Source organism: Microtus ochrogaster, linkage group LG1 (assembly GCF_000317375.1).
Source record: "Microtus ochrogaster isolate Prairie Vole_2 linkage group LG1, MicOch1.0, whole genome shotgun sequence".
NCBI lineage: Eukaryota > Metazoa > Chordata > Mammalia > Rodentia > Cricetidae > Microtus > Microtus ochrogaster.
In genome coordinates, this window is record NC_022027.1 from 5,167,409 (window position 1) to 5,181,361 (window position 13,953).

The following is a 13,953-nucleotide window of genomic DNA, read 5'->3' on the forward strand; positions in this document are numbered from 1 at the left end:
CCTATGTAGGGGTTACACTGCCTACTCCAGGGGTCACACAGCCTATGTAGGGGTCACACTGTCTACTCCAGGGGTCACACAGCCTATGTAGGGGTCACACTGCCTACCCCAGGGGTCACACAGCTACTCCAGGGGTCACACTGCCTGGCCACAGAGGTTCCCGTCATCTCCCAGGATCCAGGTCAGGAAAGGCCCCTGCCTCTGAGCTGGCACCTCGTCCTTAGCATCCCTCAGATCTAGAAGGTCTCTTCAGTCTCATGTGAGTGGTCACCCAGAGTGGGGAGGCCTTGGTTCCTTCCCCAGCCAGGCGCAGACAGAGTCGAGGCTGCCCAGTGTGTGTGTGTGTGTGTGTGTGTGTGTGTGTGTGTGTGTGTATGTAGGGGGGATAGGGGGCAGCCCGGGACAAGATCCTGTGTCCAGCGGTGGGGCTTGAATTTATTAAGGCTTTTAAAGAAGTCATACAGTTTTCATTATGTATTTATTTTGTGTGCAAGCACATGTTCCACGGTGCCTGTGTGGGTCGGGGGAACTTGTGAGAATCCTTCTCTGCTTCCACCTGTGGCCTGCACATTGAACTCAGGTCCTTGGACCTGACTGCAGGTGCCTCTAGCCCCGGCTCTGTCTCTCTGGCTCTGGCTTTAACATGCAGGGCTGCTAGGATCGTGGCTGTGGGAGTCAGCTGTGATAGGTGGGGTTCCGGCCACGGCTTGTAGGCAGCTGAGGACCCAGCTCTCCCCCCTCTCCCTCTGTAGCCAGCAGAAGACTGAGCTGCCAGTCACAGAGAATGTGCAGACCATCCCGCCCCCCTACGTCGTGCGCACCATCCTGGTCTACAGCCGCCCTCCCTGCCAGTCCCAGTTCTCCCTGACTGAGCCCATGAAGGTAAGCCTGGAGGGAAGGGAGGGCAGGGGTTAGACACCAAAGGGGACCTCCCAGGACCACAGGCTGGGGTGCACCCCACCCTGCTCTCATTCACTGCAGAAGATGCTCCAGTGTCCCTACTTCTTCTTTGACATCGTCTGCATCCACAATGGCACCGAGGAGAAGGAAGACGAGAGGAGGTGGAAGGTGAGAGACATCACAGTGGGGTCTGACTTGGACCTGCCCTGCAGTCATTTAACAGCTGCTCCCTACATTCCACTTGGAGTTGGTGGTGACTGACTCAGGAGGCTGTGGCCTTAGCAGCCAGCCACACCATTCCTAGCACCTCATGCCTCTCGACTACCCTGCTACACCGTCTGCCCGCAGTGCCCTCCCCTCCCAATTTCTCCAGGCCTCACTGTTCTTATGCTCGGACTTGCCCTGTGAATGGGTCGCTAATACCTGTGAGTTTCAGTTTACAGACTGCAGGCAAGCACGAGGACTCGCACTCAGTCCCAGGACCAGCATGGTGGGAGCACTGACTCCCAGGGGTTATATCTCGACCTCCACATGCCTGCAGTCAGTGTACACAGACACCTCCACACCTGTTCATGCACACATGCATGTGTGCACACACATGCACATGCAGGCACATTCTCACACACCTATCCACACACCCATGCACACCTGTAACTCCAGCCCTTCTGCCTGTGAGTGAGGCACCTGAAAGGCTGAGGCAGGGGTTGTGATGTGATAGGGATGTTGTGTGACAAGACTTTTCCTGGACAGACACAGCACTCACCCCTGAGAGGAGCCCACGGCACACCAAAGTACAACGGACACCATGATGTCCAGCTTGATGAGCCAGTGAACTTACTAGGGTTGCTTACAGGAATAGGGTGAGGGGTCACCTACAGGAGCAGAAATGACTCACAGATAGCTGCATCACCAAAGCCCACACAGCAGGGCTGACAGTTCACAGGCTGGGAGCCTGGAGCACACTGCACAGCCTGCAGGCTGGAGAGTGTCCCGTCCACGTAACTCTGGTTTAAACCTCTCCAGGCCACTGGTCTTGGAGGAACTCTCCTTACCCCAGCAGGGAGGGGCCTAGTGAATCTGCTCAGTTTCAGGGACTTCCTGAAGCTGTTTGGAGTTGTTTGCCTTCCTGCCTAAGGAGCCTCCCTGCAGGGTAGAATGTTTATCTCAGAGAAAACTCTGGACTACAGAGTGAGGCCTTGTTTGAGGGATGAGGAAATGTGGGTGGCAGGTGCTGCTGTGGGCCCTTCCACGCCCTCCCCTCTAGTTTGAAGCAGAGTCTCTTGTTGCCAAGGTAGCCACCCTGCTGGCTCCTGAGTTCTGGTCCTCCCACCCTGCAGGGGAGTGCACTGGCATGAAGGACATATCCTACTGCATTCAGCTGTCCATGTGTTTTGGTTTTGAACTCGGGCCCAAGCGCTTGCCCAGCAGATACTTTACTCACCGAGCCCCCTCTCGCCAGCACTTTGGGCTTCTAGGGTGCCCAAGTCCTGGCTGCCCGGTGGGTGCCAGCCAATGTTTGCTGACTGCATTAGCAGTTTCTGGCTTGACCAACTCCTCTTCACCCCTCAGGACCCACTTTAGATGCCCCTTCCTCTAGGACAGCCTCCAGGGGCAGGGAGGGCCTCTGAGGGCTAATGCCTCTCCTTGGCCCCCGCAGGATGTATTCTCCTTCATGGGCAGCCTGGACACCAAGGGCACCAGCTACAAGTATGAGGTGGCACTGGCTGGGCCGGCCCTCGAGCTGCACAATTGTATGGCCAAGCTGCTGGCCCATCCGCTTCAGAGGCCTTGCCAGACCCATGCGAGCTATAGCCTGCTGGAGGATGAGGAGGCTGGTGAGGGTGAAGCCACCGTGTGACCCATGGCTTCTGCACCGTTCAGGAGCCCGGTGCACCCACGCCCACTCCTACTGTGTCTGCTGTAAATTCTTCCTGGGACCAGTTTGTCACCAGAATAAAAATCTGAGGCTTCTGAGCCTGCTTTCTGGTCATTTTAGGTTCACTGAGACAGAAAACAGGAGCTGAACTGAACAGTCTGGCATGGCTTCTGGCTCGGCCGGATCCATCTCAGTGTCCTGATGCCATTGTGACCTGGGCTGTTCGTTCCCTTAGACTGGTGTTAACTGCACTTTGCAAACTCCTCTTCACCCTACAGAACCCACCCCAGATGTCCTTTCCTCCAGAGACAGGGATGATCTATTGCACGCAAGACCGGCGTGGCTCCCACAGAAAGTGTTTACTTTTTGGGTCCTCCTGGACACCCAAGGGTCCCAGCTCCAAGTGGGAAGTGGGTTGGGGGTGACATCTATTATCCCACCACCCCAACTGGGCTGCAGTACTGTTTGGACCTGTGTGGCCTCACACATGAGCAATCACCACCCAGGGGTCTAGGATGGGGACATTTGGTGGGTGCCCCAGAAGAGGAAGGCAAACCTGGAGTCCCTCCCGCCTTCCCTGGTCAGGCCACAGAAGTTCATCCATTCCACCTTCTCAGTTGATAGAAACCAAAATGGCAGTGGGCGTGAGTCGCGCTCACTTTGATGTGGGAGACAGAGGCGGGAGGATGGCCAGTTTTAGGTCAGCAGTGGCCACATCGAGAAGCCTTGATTCAAAAGGATTACGAACAGAAATAGACCGGACCTGGTGATGACTCAGCCGTTCAGAGCACTGGTTGTGCATGTAGAGAACCTGGGTTCGATTTCCACGTTTGGGCTCACAACTTATGTTCCTGGCGATCCGATGCCGCTTCTGGTCTCCATGGACACCAGGCACACATGGTACACAGACTGGCATACAGGCAAAATACCCACACACTTAATTTTAAAAAGTAGGTCAGCTTGCTTAAATGTTTTCTGGCCTCTTCATTTATTGGCCACTTAGTGTCGAGTCCTGTCTTCCATTTGCAAATAAGAAAAATGCAGCTCTTTAGAAAATTTTTATTTAATTTGTGTGTGCGCGCACGCACGCTTGTGCAGGCCCACAGCCAAGGCACATACGTGGATGTTAGTCTGTTCTCTTTCCAATGTCTGCGTCCTGGGGTTGGGATCAAACTCAGGTCCTGAAGCTTGGCAGCAAGCATCCCTATCCGCTGAGCTATCTCCAGGCCCTGCCGAAGACCTTCCTCACAAAGCGACAGTGACAGCCAGCTCTGCTGGATTGAAAGTGCACGACGCTGTTCCTCAGGAGGCAGATCCCAGCACTCGCAGACTGAGGCAGGAGGATGGCGCTGAGTTCCTAGACAGCTTGGGCTAAGTGTAAGATAGCCAGTAGTTTGTTTTGTTAAAGACAAAGAGAGGTTCTGCTCTTTATCCCAAGCTCCCCTGGAATTCGCGGTAATCTTCCTGGCTCAGCTTTCCAAATCCCGGAGTGGGACCCCAGCTGAGGGCACAGCCCCCCTCTCCTGTCCCTGCGGTTTGACGGTTCAGGACACACCCCGTCTCCGTCAGGGTCTCGGGGCGACGCCGTCCAACCAGGGCGTTCCCAGAGGCAGGGCTGGGGAGCCGGGGGGCGGGGCTGCGCGTGCGCAGAGGTCGCCGCGCGAATTTGAATCCGAGGGCCGTGACACCGCTGGGACATGGCCGACGCTGCCCGGCAACTGTTGGTCGCACTGCGCGAGGAAGATCCGCGGTGAGCGCGGGACCCTGGTCCTCCCTTGCCTTCTGCTCCCCGGGCGGCCAAAGGGCTGATGTCCACTGTCACCGTCCCCCGCAGGGCTGTGGAGGAGCTGCTGCACCTCGGGGCGGACCCCAGCCTGGTGCTGGAGGATGGCGTGGCGGCGGTGCACCTGGCGGCCCGAGCTCGCCATCCGCGCGCCCTGCATTGCCTCCGGATCCTGCTGCGCTGGGGCGCCAACCCCAATGCTCGGTGAGGCGCCGTCCGGGTCACCCTGGTGCGGTGGGTGTGGCTTGGGGACCCTGCGGCGCTGGCCATCAGGCTCCCGGGTCCCAGGCGTCTGGTCTAGGAGGTGTCTGCTCCCGAGGTCGGGACGAGGTCATTCTGGCACTCAGACGGTGAGGCAGAAGGATGACCGTGAGTTAGAGTATCAACTTTCCCCTCACCCCCATTGGTAGTGGGCACAGGGGGCTGAGACAGAAGGAGCAGAGTTCGAGGCTGCTGGGAAAAGGAGACTCCTCCTCTCTCCCGGGGTCCCAGGTCCACTGAGGCGCTGACACCAGTGCACGTGGCCGCCGTGTGGGGCTGTCGTGGCGCCCTGGAGCTGCTGCTGAGCCGAGGGGGCGACCCGACGCTGCGAGACCAGGTCTGGATCCCACGCAGTGCGCGGGACGGGGTGGGGGTGGTGGAGGAGGGAGGGCCGTGGGCGCCCCCTGCTGAGCTGACCTTGTCTATGCAGGACGGGCTCCAGCCATTGGACTGGGCTCTGCAGCAGGGACACCGTGACTGCGCACGCCTGCTACGGGAGCTGGACACGCCCACCCGGACTCGGAAGGAGACCCTGGAGTCAGCTGGTGAGCAGAGCCCAGGGGGTGCAAGGAGCCTGTCACTGCGCTGCCTCACTTCTGGGGGTCAGTTCCATCTGCCCATTCTGTCAATCACTATTCATCATGTGTCAATCATCTTATCACGTAACTTTTATCTGTCATCTATCTTGTCTATATCATCTACTTATACGTTTATCTGTCTGCTTAGTTATCATCTGTCTGTATATTTATATATGTTTATCTATATTTAGAGAAGTTACCTGTAGCCCTGGCTGGCCTTGAATCCACCATGGGTCGAGGACGTGTCTTTGTGAGGTCTCCTGGCATCTTTATACCTCCGTGTTTGTCACCGGACTCAGAGCAGCTCATGCGCAAAGCTGAGCTGGCAGCTGCTCGTGAGGTGGCGGTGGAGCCTGGGAGTCCCGAGGCCACTGGGAGTGAGGACTGCAGCAGTGACGCCTCCTTTGTCACTGCATCGGAGGACTTTCTGCAGTCCCAGCGCCCTGCAGGGACACTGGGGTCCACAGCCAGCCTGTGGCCATCTGGTGGGGCTGAGGCAGCTGGGGATGGGGTACTGAGCTGCCAGCTGCAGGCCCTGACGTTGACCACAGGGGCCACCAATGTCCCATCCCTGCCCAGTGACGGGGACTCGGAGGCCTTGCATCCACACGGCTTGGTGCCCCCCATGTCCGACCTGCAGCTGCTTCAGGCCTTGCGGGCGCTGGGCCACAGTCCTGGCCCGGTCACCCCTTTCACCCGTGGACACTACTTGCGGCGGCTGCAGGAAGCCCAGGCTAGCTCGGGTGAGTCCCTTGGCAGGACTGGGAGTCCCGTGGCGGTGTGGAATCCCGAGACCTGCCTGTTAGCCCCACCGTCCTCACCGGCGGTCCTCCTCAGCTCTGGATCGGTTTCCCCTTCCCAACTGTTCCAGGGCACAGCCCAGAACTGGCAGAAGTGCTGAGAACAGGCCGCATTCCCGACTGCCAGGCGGACGAGGCCGCCCTGGCTCAGTACTTTGAACGGCCCGATCCCACGAAGAGGTGGCGGGGAGGCCTTACCAAGTCCAGCTTTACATATCTTCTTCTTGACCCCAGGTATGATGGTGACAGTAAAGCTGGGGCTTGGGACTAGAGGGATCCTGGCTCCGCAGGGTCCGCCCTGACAGAGGTGGGGAAGGGTTGGATTGTCCCTTGCTGGTGGCTTCTGCATCCCAAGGTGGGGGGACTGTGAGCACGAGGTCTGGGTTGTAACATGGAGATTCTGTACACACACACACACACACACACACACACACACACACACACACACGTTGGTGGGGTTTATTTATTTTTGATTTGCTGTGTGTCCCTAGGGAAGGGACTAGCCTTCTCTGTTAATCGAGTCAGTTCCAGCTGTGAGTACCCATTTCATGGCTTATAAAATAGGGGCCCCTGGATGTGGGTTCAAAAGGGCCCATGGCTCTGGGGACAGCGGTCATTTTCCCTCTCTGAGACATCCTTCCACCCCCACCACCCTGTTTTTACACATTTTATTTTCTGTGCATGTGTCTGTGTGCACATGTGGAGGTCAGTGGGTAACTTCTGGGAACTGGGTTTCTCCTCCTTCGTGTGGGTCGTCAGGGTTGGCAGCTCCTTCACCTTCTGCACCACTCTGTACCCAGGCAGACGCAGGGACTGCCTGCCCGAGCCTCCTCCCTCACACTGGTTGAGTGTCTGCAATGTTTTGTGGGAGCCATCTTCTACGTGGGCAAGGGGACCCGTGCCCGGCCGGATGCCCACCTCTGGGAAGCCCTCGGCTACCGTGAATGCCCAGGGGAAAAGGTGAGGACAAGGGGCAGGAGTGGTCAGGCCTGCCAGCCTTCAGACAGTCGGAGGGCAGAAGGCTTAGGACCCGACTCCTGATTCCACCCCCCAGGCCTGTCCCAAGGTACGCCGGATCTTAGACATCTGGGCCAGCGGCCGTGGTGTCCTTTCCCTACACTGCTTCCAGCACACGGCTGCCATGGAGGCGTACACGCGGGAGGCCTGCCTGTTGGAGGCCCTAGGTAAGGGTCTGGCTTCTAGGGCTGAGGTCTCAGGGAAAGTGAGCTCTGAATTCCCTCACTGTTCATGTTCATTCCCATGGTGGGCAGTTACTGAGCGCCATCTGTATACCTAGAACACGCCTGTCGAAATATAGTCTGTGCCGCTTGTTGTGGTGGAGGGGTGGGTGGAGGCCACGCCATGACTTTGCCTCTGATCTGTCCAGGTATCCAGACACTGACTAACCAGAAACAGGGCCACTACTATGGAGAGGCTGCCCACTGGCCACCCACGAAGCGGCAGCGCTTGGGGGTGTATCTGCTGCACCGTGCTCTGCTAGTTTTCCTGGCTGAGGGGGAAAGAGAGCTGAGGCCACAGGACATCCAGGCCCGAGGCTGAGTGCTGAGGACATGATCGTGGAGCATGAGCCATGGGGTCCCCAGCTGTGTCCTCAGCTCTGGCTTCAGAGGCTTGGTGTGTGTGTGTGTGCAAGTGTGTAGGTGTGTGCTGAAGTGTGTGAGTCATCCTGGATAGGTAGTGAGCTCCCATTGTGTGTGCGGGGCAAACCAGCCGAGGGGCAGAGGGGCCTCTAGAACATTCCGCTTTCAAGCCAGATGTGTTAGTGGTGGCCTACCACCACAACCTCATGAGGATGGGGCAAGAGGGTTGCTAGTTGGAAACCAGCCTGGAGACTAGAAACTGGCATACATTTGTATTTGGTTGGAGGCTTCTGAGTGTGTTTAGTGGGGACAATCCTTCCCCTGTGGGTGTCCACACTCTAAGGCCCAAATATGCTCTTGGGGGGCACATCTAGGGTCAAGCAAGGCTGCAGAGCTCAGACTGCCTGGGAGTGGAGTGTGCGTGTGTGTGTGTGCCTACAGTGTTCCTAGGAATGCCCTACCCCTCCGCAGTCCTGTGCTGTGTCTAGCCCCTTGCCCTCTAAGCATCCAGGCAGCCTGAGGTTGTGGCCTGCCTCTCCGATCCTCACCCTTCTCCATCACAAAGTGGCTGGCTTCCTGCAAGAGCTTCAGGAACGCCCGCAGCAGGATCTGCAGCCACACGGGGAAGTCCCTCCTGCTGTCTACCCTTCAGCCCCACCCAGATGGATCTCCAAGATGGCCCGCCACCCTGCTGGAACCTCACCAGGTATTCATTCACTCGGTTAACACCCATTAAGCACCTACAGTATGCCTGAGGTAGGACTTCTCAACCTTGGCTCTGTGGACTGCTTGGGGTTGCGTCGCTGCTGTGGGGACGTCGTGTGTGTTGTAGGGTGCTGGGCGTCTCCCCTGTTAGGATACAAGGGAAACTCTGCCCTCTTCCACCAGAAGGTTGCCCACCTGTCTTGGGTCACACCACCTGGAAGAGCCACTGAGGAAGAACAGTCCTCCAGATCGCCCAGCTGACAGCCCTGCCCAGGCAGAGACCACGCCCACCATAAGTCACACCCACTTAAAGCAAGCCCAGCAAGGCTTGTAGCCTAGGAACCATACTCACCTGGAAGCTGTGGAACTGTGGCCACCCCCTTTACTTGGACATAGATTGAGACATTTGAGGGCCATGCCTTCCGGGTGCCACACCCCCAGGCTCTCCATGCAGCTGGCTGCTGCTTCAAAATGGCAGCCTTCTGTTTCACTCAGATGCTAGCTGAGTGATGGGGAGAGTCTTCCGTTTTGTGTTAATTTCATTGGTTAAATAAAGAGACTGCCTTGGCCCTTTAATAGGACATAAAATTAGGTAGGCAGAGTAAACAGAACAGAATGCTGGGAGAAAGAAGCTGAGTCAAGGAGTCGCCATGATTCTCTTACCAGACACAGACGCAGGTTAAGATCTTCCCTGGTAAGACACCTCGTGGAGCTACACAGATTATTAGAAATGGGTTAGATCGATATGTAAGAGCTAGCCAATAAGAGGCTGGAACTAATGGGCCAGGCAATGTTTAAAAGAATACAGTTTCCGTGTAATTATTTCGGGGCATAAGCTAGCTGGGTGGCAGGACGCAGCCCAGCCCGCTGCTCCTATTACAACAGCTGAGGGCTGGTTGTGGCCAAGAAACCATGTTCCCAGCTCAAATACTTTTTGTTTGTTTGTTTGTTTTTCTTTTGCTTTTTTTGAGATAGGATTTCCCTGTGTTGTCCTGGCTGTTCTGGAACTCGCTCTGTAGACCAGACTGGCCTTAAACTCACAGGGATCCGTCTGTGTCTGGAGTGCTGTTATTAAAGGCGTGTGCCACTGCCTGGCTCCAGCACAAATTCTTTTAGATTATTTATTTTTATTTCATGTGCACTGTGTTTTTGTCTTCATGTATGTCATATGAGGGTGTCAGAGTCCCTGGAACTGGAGTTACAGTTGTGAGCTGCCATGTGGGTGCTGGGAATTGAACTCTGGTCCTCTGGAAGAGCAGCTTAGTGCTCTTAACCACTGAGCCATCTCCCCAGCCCCAGCACAAATTCTTAATGTCACTGTGGAGCTGGCAAAAGGAGACTCAGTCATTAGCAAGGGTTTAGAGCCATGAGGGCCTGAGATGTCTGGGTGCTGGCCTAGCCTGCAGGAGGTTTTGGAGGTGCAGGGGATGAGACGGGGGAAGAGGGAAGGAAAGAGGGATATCGTGATAGGTGTGTGCCTGGCCAGCCTAAGTTGCACAGTGGAACTCGGTCTCAGTACAACGGACTTGTGGTTTAGTGTCCTTAGACAAGGGGCTGGCAATTTCTGCTCATTGCCTTCCTTAGAAAAGGTTTTGGATACCTTGAGCTAGCAGAGAAGGGTTGTAGAATCCTGCCAGCAGGTCAGGAGTTCAAAGCCAGTTCAGTATGCAGTGTGTTTATAGTCACCTTCAGGGTGCTCACAGAGCACAGCTGCTGCACTATCTCCGTGCTGGGAGTGCGGGCCCAGCCTGTCATGTTGCTGTCCCATGCAGCTTGCGGTGCTGTCTCCCTCTCCTGCCTCGTTGTTTCACCTGCATTTGGGGACAGTCCCCAGGGGACCTTGTCCTTTTGTGTCTGGAGCTTCCTGTGAGGTCAGGGCTACCATGGCCAGGAGTTTAGATGCCCGGCAGAAGGAGCACACTTTGATAGGTGGCTGCTTGGCCTGGGGTGCCAAGATCTGGGGTGCAGCTGCTGCAGCGCCTTGCTTATCTTCCTGGATGGGGGCAGTGGCAGCTGCAACCTCAGGACTAAGGATGTGCCCTGCAGCAGTGTCTGACAGCCCCAGCTCTCACTTCAATGTGTGTGTGTGCTTGTGTATATGTGTTCTATCTGACAACCAACTCTCATTTCAGAGTGTGTGTGTGTGTATGCTTGTGTATGTGTTCTGACAGCCCCAACTCTCATTTCGGAGTGTGTGTGTGTGTGTGTGTGTATGTGTTCTGACAACCCCACCTCTCATTTCTGAGTGTGTGTGTGCATGTGTATGTGTGTTCAGATATCCCCCAACTCTCATTTCAGAGTGTGTGTGTGTGCATGTGTGTGTGTGTGTTGTCTGACAGCCTCAGCTCTCACTTCAGAGAGTGTGTGTGTGCACGTGCACGCGTGTGTCTGCACACGCATGTGTTCGCACTTCTACATCTCCCTCTCCAGGGGTGGGTAAACTTTGATCCTTTCTGCTGGATAGGTGGTGAGCTCCCCAGGTGGGTGGATATGAGTATGTGTGGAACAGAAATTACTCTAGAACATTCCACTGCATCTCCAGGCCTGTCATCCTTGGGAGAAAAGCCGAGAGGAAGTATCTTAGCTTGCCTGCTGCTGGGGAGAAGCACGCCGAGGGGGAGGCTGTGATGGCTGCTGTTGGAAGTTCCAGCCTTGTTGCACCTTGCTGCCATTGTGGACAGAGAAGACACATGGTCCATGCTGCTGGCTAGCTGATCCTGGGCTAGTTCTCTTCACTTTTACACAGTTCAGGCCCCTGCCTATTGTGGAGGCTCTTATTTTTGGATTTTATTTTATAGAAAAAAGAAATCACTTGCTGCTAGCGCAGCTCCCGTGATAGACAGCGAGTGCTGTGCCTTCTCACAGGGACAGCGCAGGGAGGCGCTTAGCTGACCACTGCTCGTTCTGCCGTCTGCCTTCAATCTGTATAAAAATAAGTTCTAAAACTAGCTGTTATTTACCAGTAGACCTCCCAAATGTAGCCTGTGTTTTTGGTTGCAGTTTCTTTCCATCTGGCATTTCCTCGAGCTCATGCCCCCTCCCAGGTACCATAGCTGACTGTCTGGGGAGTGCTGCCCACAGGGCACTGGGCAGTGAACCATCAAGGCCATCTATTACCTTGATCTAGATAATTCTTTAAGTCTGCTCTGTTGAACTAAGAGGTGGTGGTGCACACCTTCAGTCCCAGCCCTTGGGGAGTAGAGGTAGATGGATCTCTGAGTTTGAGGCCAACCTGGTCTACAGAGTGAGTTCCAGGACAACCAGGGCTACAGAGAGAAACCCTGGCTTGAAAAACCAAACAGGAAAAAATTCTATGCTGAGGGCTTGGGGATGGCTCTGAGGTTAAGACCACTGGCTGCTCTTGCAGAGGACCTGGCTTTGGTCCTCAGCATCCACATGGTGACTCACAGACATCTGTAACTCCAGCTCCAGGGGACTCTTCTGACAGCAGCTGCAATCATGTACACATAATCCAATTAAAAATAAAAGTTGCTGAGCTCGGTGGCTGTCTCAGGGTTTTTATTGCTGTGAAGAGACACAATGACCACAGAGACTTTTTTCTTTAATTATTTTTTTAAAAAACTCTTATTCTCATCTTACATACCAATTCCAGTTCCTAATCCCTCCTCTCCTTCTGCTCCCTCAACCTTCCCCTGTACCCCACCCCCATCCACTCAGAAAGGGTAAGGCTTCTCATGGGAAGTCACAAAGTCTAGCACATTGCTTTGAGGCAGGACCAAGGCCCTCTGCACTATATCTATGCTGAGCAAGGTATCCATCCAAAGAGAATGGGATCCAAAAAGACAGTTCAAGTGTAGAAGGAACAGCGGGCTATGTCCTGCCATCCTGCTAGCTTTACACCCGAAATAATTACACGGAAACTGTATTCTTTTAAACACTGCCTGGCCCATTAGCTCTAGCCTCTTACTGGCTAATTCTCACATCTTGATTAACCCATTTCTAATAATCTGTGTAGCACCACAAGGTGGTGGCTTACCGGGAAGGATCTTAACCTGTGTCCATCTAACTCACTGCCTTCTTCCAGCATTCTGTTCAGTCTACTCTGCCTATCTAATTTTCTGTCCTATCAAAGGGTCAAGGCAGTTTTTATTAACCAATGAAAGTAATACATGGACAGATGACCCTCCTCCATCATTCAAACACTAGGGATAAGTCCTGGTCTCGCTGTTGGTGGCCCTGCAGTCTGTCCCAGTCATACAACTGTCACCCACATTCAGAGGGCCTAGTTTGGATCTATGCTGGTTCTGCTGTCAGACCAGAGGCAGTGAGCTCCCATTAGCTCAAGTAGCAGTTTCATTGGGCATCTCCATTATGGTCTTGACCCCTTTGCTCATATTATCTCTCCTTCCTCTCTTTGACTGGACTCTGAGCTCAGCCCAGTGCTCCGCTGTAGATCTCTGAATCTGCGTCCATCAGTTGCTGGATGAAGGTTCTCCATCTGACTATAGGGCAAGGCAATTTCAGGCATCTCCATAGTTGCTTTAGGGTCTTAACTGGGTTTATTCTCGTGGATTCCTGGGAATTTCTCTAATGCCAGGTTTCTTGCTAGCCCCATAGTGGCTCCCTCAATCAAGATATCGCTTTCCTTGCTTTCCCTCTCTGTCCTTTTCTTCATGGTGACCACTGGGAGGGTGAGGTACAAGGACCAGATTGGAGGCCAACCTGGGCTACTCACCAAGTCCAGTTGGCACCTATATACTTTCCAAGATAGGGTTTCTGTGCCCTGGTAGTCGTGGAATTCATTCTGTAGAACTGGCTGGCCTTTAACTTGGAGATCTGCCTCCTAAGTAGTGGGATTAAAGGTGTGCACCACCTGGCATAACTGGATGTCAACATATAGAAGAATTCAAATGGACCCATATCTATCCCCATGCACAAAACACAAGTCCAAATGCGTCAAAGATCGCAACATAAATCCAGTTACACTGAATCTGATAGATGAGAAAGTCGGAAGAGGCCTTGAACGCACAGGAGACCACTTTCTAAATAGAACACTAGTACCACAGACACTGAGAGCAGCAATTAAATGGGACCTCCTGAAGCTGAGAAGCTTCTGTAAGGCAAAGGACACAGCCAATAAGACAAAGCAGCAGCCAACAGAACGAGAAGATCTTCACAACTTCACATCTGACAATGTTGAGCTACAAAACATATAAAGAACTCAAACCAGGGGAGGTAGTGCACACCTATAATTCCAGCACTTGGGAGGCAGAGGTGGGTGGATATCAGTGAGTCCAAGGCCAACTTGGTCTACAAGTGAGTTCTAGGACAGCCAGAACTGTTACACAGAGAAATCCTGAAGGCGTAAGTCACAAACAATGCCACAGCAGTTTGGAATTATGATTAATAGGGTATTATTTATTTAAAGGGGAAAAAACTTACAGATCACCGTCAGCCCTCTGTACAACCAGGAAGGGAGTCTAGTCGC

The 13,953-nt window shown here is 54.3% G+C and overlaps 2 protein-coding genes across 7 annotated transcripts in view; both read left to right on the forward strand.

The window, feature by feature from the left end:
• The window catches only part of Babam1 (BRISC and BRCA1 A complex member 1), a 10,103-nt gene extending 7,229 nt beyond the window's left edge, over window positions 1-2,874 (forward strand). For all 5 annotated transcript variants that reach the window (XM_013350734.2, XM_013350731.1, XM_026785282.1 and 2 more), the window contains exons 6-9: window positions 235-259; window positions 753-882; window positions 982-1,068; window positions 2,558-2,874. In XM_013350734.2, the coding sequence (XP_013206188.1) occupies window positions 235-259; window positions 753-882; window positions 982-1,068; window positions 2,558-2,758 (443 nt within the window). In that variant the 3' untranslated portion in view covers window positions 2,759-2,874. The remainder of the gene's footprint in view (window positions 1-234; window positions 260-752; window positions 883-981; window positions 1,069-2,557) is intronic.
• Window positions 2,875-4,463: 1,589 nt separating this feature from the next.
• On the forward strand, window positions 4,464-7,848 carry Ankle1 (ankyrin repeat and LEM domain containing 1). Of its 2 annotated transcripts, none has more exons than XM_005359156.3 (9): window positions 4,464-4,526; window positions 4,611-4,763; window positions 5,052-5,157; window positions 5,251-5,365; window positions 5,590-6,153; window positions 6,270-6,432; window positions 6,999-7,158; window positions 7,253-7,382; window positions 7,586-7,848. In XM_005359156.3, exons 1-9 carry the CDS (start codon window positions 4,474-4,476, stop codon window positions 7,756-7,758), a joined length of 1,617 nt encoding a protein of 538 aa, XP_005359213.1. In that variant the 5' UTR covers window positions 4,464-4,473; the 3' UTR covers window positions 7,759-7,848. The 2 variants fall into 2 exon arrangements, with proteins under 2 accessions (XP_005359213.1, XP_013206184.1); XM_013350730.2 differs by having other exon boundaries at window positions 5,251-5,357; window positions 5,654-6,153.
• Window positions 7,849-13,953: the final 6,105 nt, after the last annotated feature.